At 43.2% G+C, this 886-nt stretch overlaps 1 protein-coding gene across 1 annotated transcript.

The window, feature by feature from the left end:
- Nucleotides 1-269: 269 nt before the first annotated feature.
- On the forward strand, nt 270-656 carry nad1 (NADH dehydrogenase subunit 1; one part of a trans-spliced gene, as the record gives it). Coding sequence (YP_004849322.1) covers nt 270-656 — 387 coding nt within the window.
- Nucleotides 657-886: the final 230 nt, after the last annotated feature.

Here is an 886-nt window from a genome sequence, read left to right on the forward strand (position 1 = left end):
AAGACCTTGATTCTTCTGAGTCAACCCCGCTTATTTTGAGAAGGTAGCTTGCTTACTCTCAGCCGCTAGTTAGAGGGAAATCCGTTGACTGAGTTTATGTTGCAGTTAATGGAGAAGCATTGAGGCGGGCTAAGCTTCCATTCTCAGTAGAGTTTCAGATAGAGGATTCGATCTTGGACCTCTCGGGATCCGGTTCGAGAAAAGGTCCGATCCATTAATATCATGATTGGGTCGACCAGGCCAGATCGTCAGTGAATAGAAAATCTAAAACGTACATAGCAGTCCCAGCTGAAATACTTGGAATAATTCTACCACTTCTACTAGGAGTAGCCTTTTTAGTGCTAGCTGAACGTAAAGTAATGGCTTTTGTGCAACGTCGAAAGGGTCCTGATGTAGTGGGATCGTTCGGATTGTTACAACCTCTAGCAGATGGTTTGAAATTGATGATAAAAGAACCTCTTTCACCAAGTAGTGCTAATTTCTCCCTTTTTAGAATGGCTCCAGTGGCTACATTTATGTTAAGTCTGGTCGCTCGGGCCGTTGTACCTTTTGATTATGGTATTGTATTGTCAGATCCGAACATAGGGCTACTTTATTTGTTTGCCATATCTTCGCTAGGTGTTTATGGAATTATTATAGCGGGTTGGTCTAGTAATTAGGGGGCGGCCGTTCGGTCGCCTATGATACTAGGACCAATAGGTCAAAAATGGGTTTGTGCCGCAGGTGTTGAACGATCTACTCTACACAGGTGTGGGCTTACAGGGCTAGGGCTCAGAAACCCTTTCTTTCATTCATCAATAGGGCCCTGGCAAGGAACCTACTAAAAGTTAATATGGATCAAAATCAGTCCCACTATTTAAATAGGATGAATAGTCATCTGGATACT

Source organism: Cucumis sativus (genome assembly GCF_000004075.3).
Source record: "Cucumis sativus mitochondrion chromosome 1, complete sequence".
NCBI classification, from domain to species: Eukaryota; Viridiplantae; Streptophyta; class Magnoliopsida; order Cucurbitales; family Cucurbitaceae; genus Cucumis; species Cucumis sativus.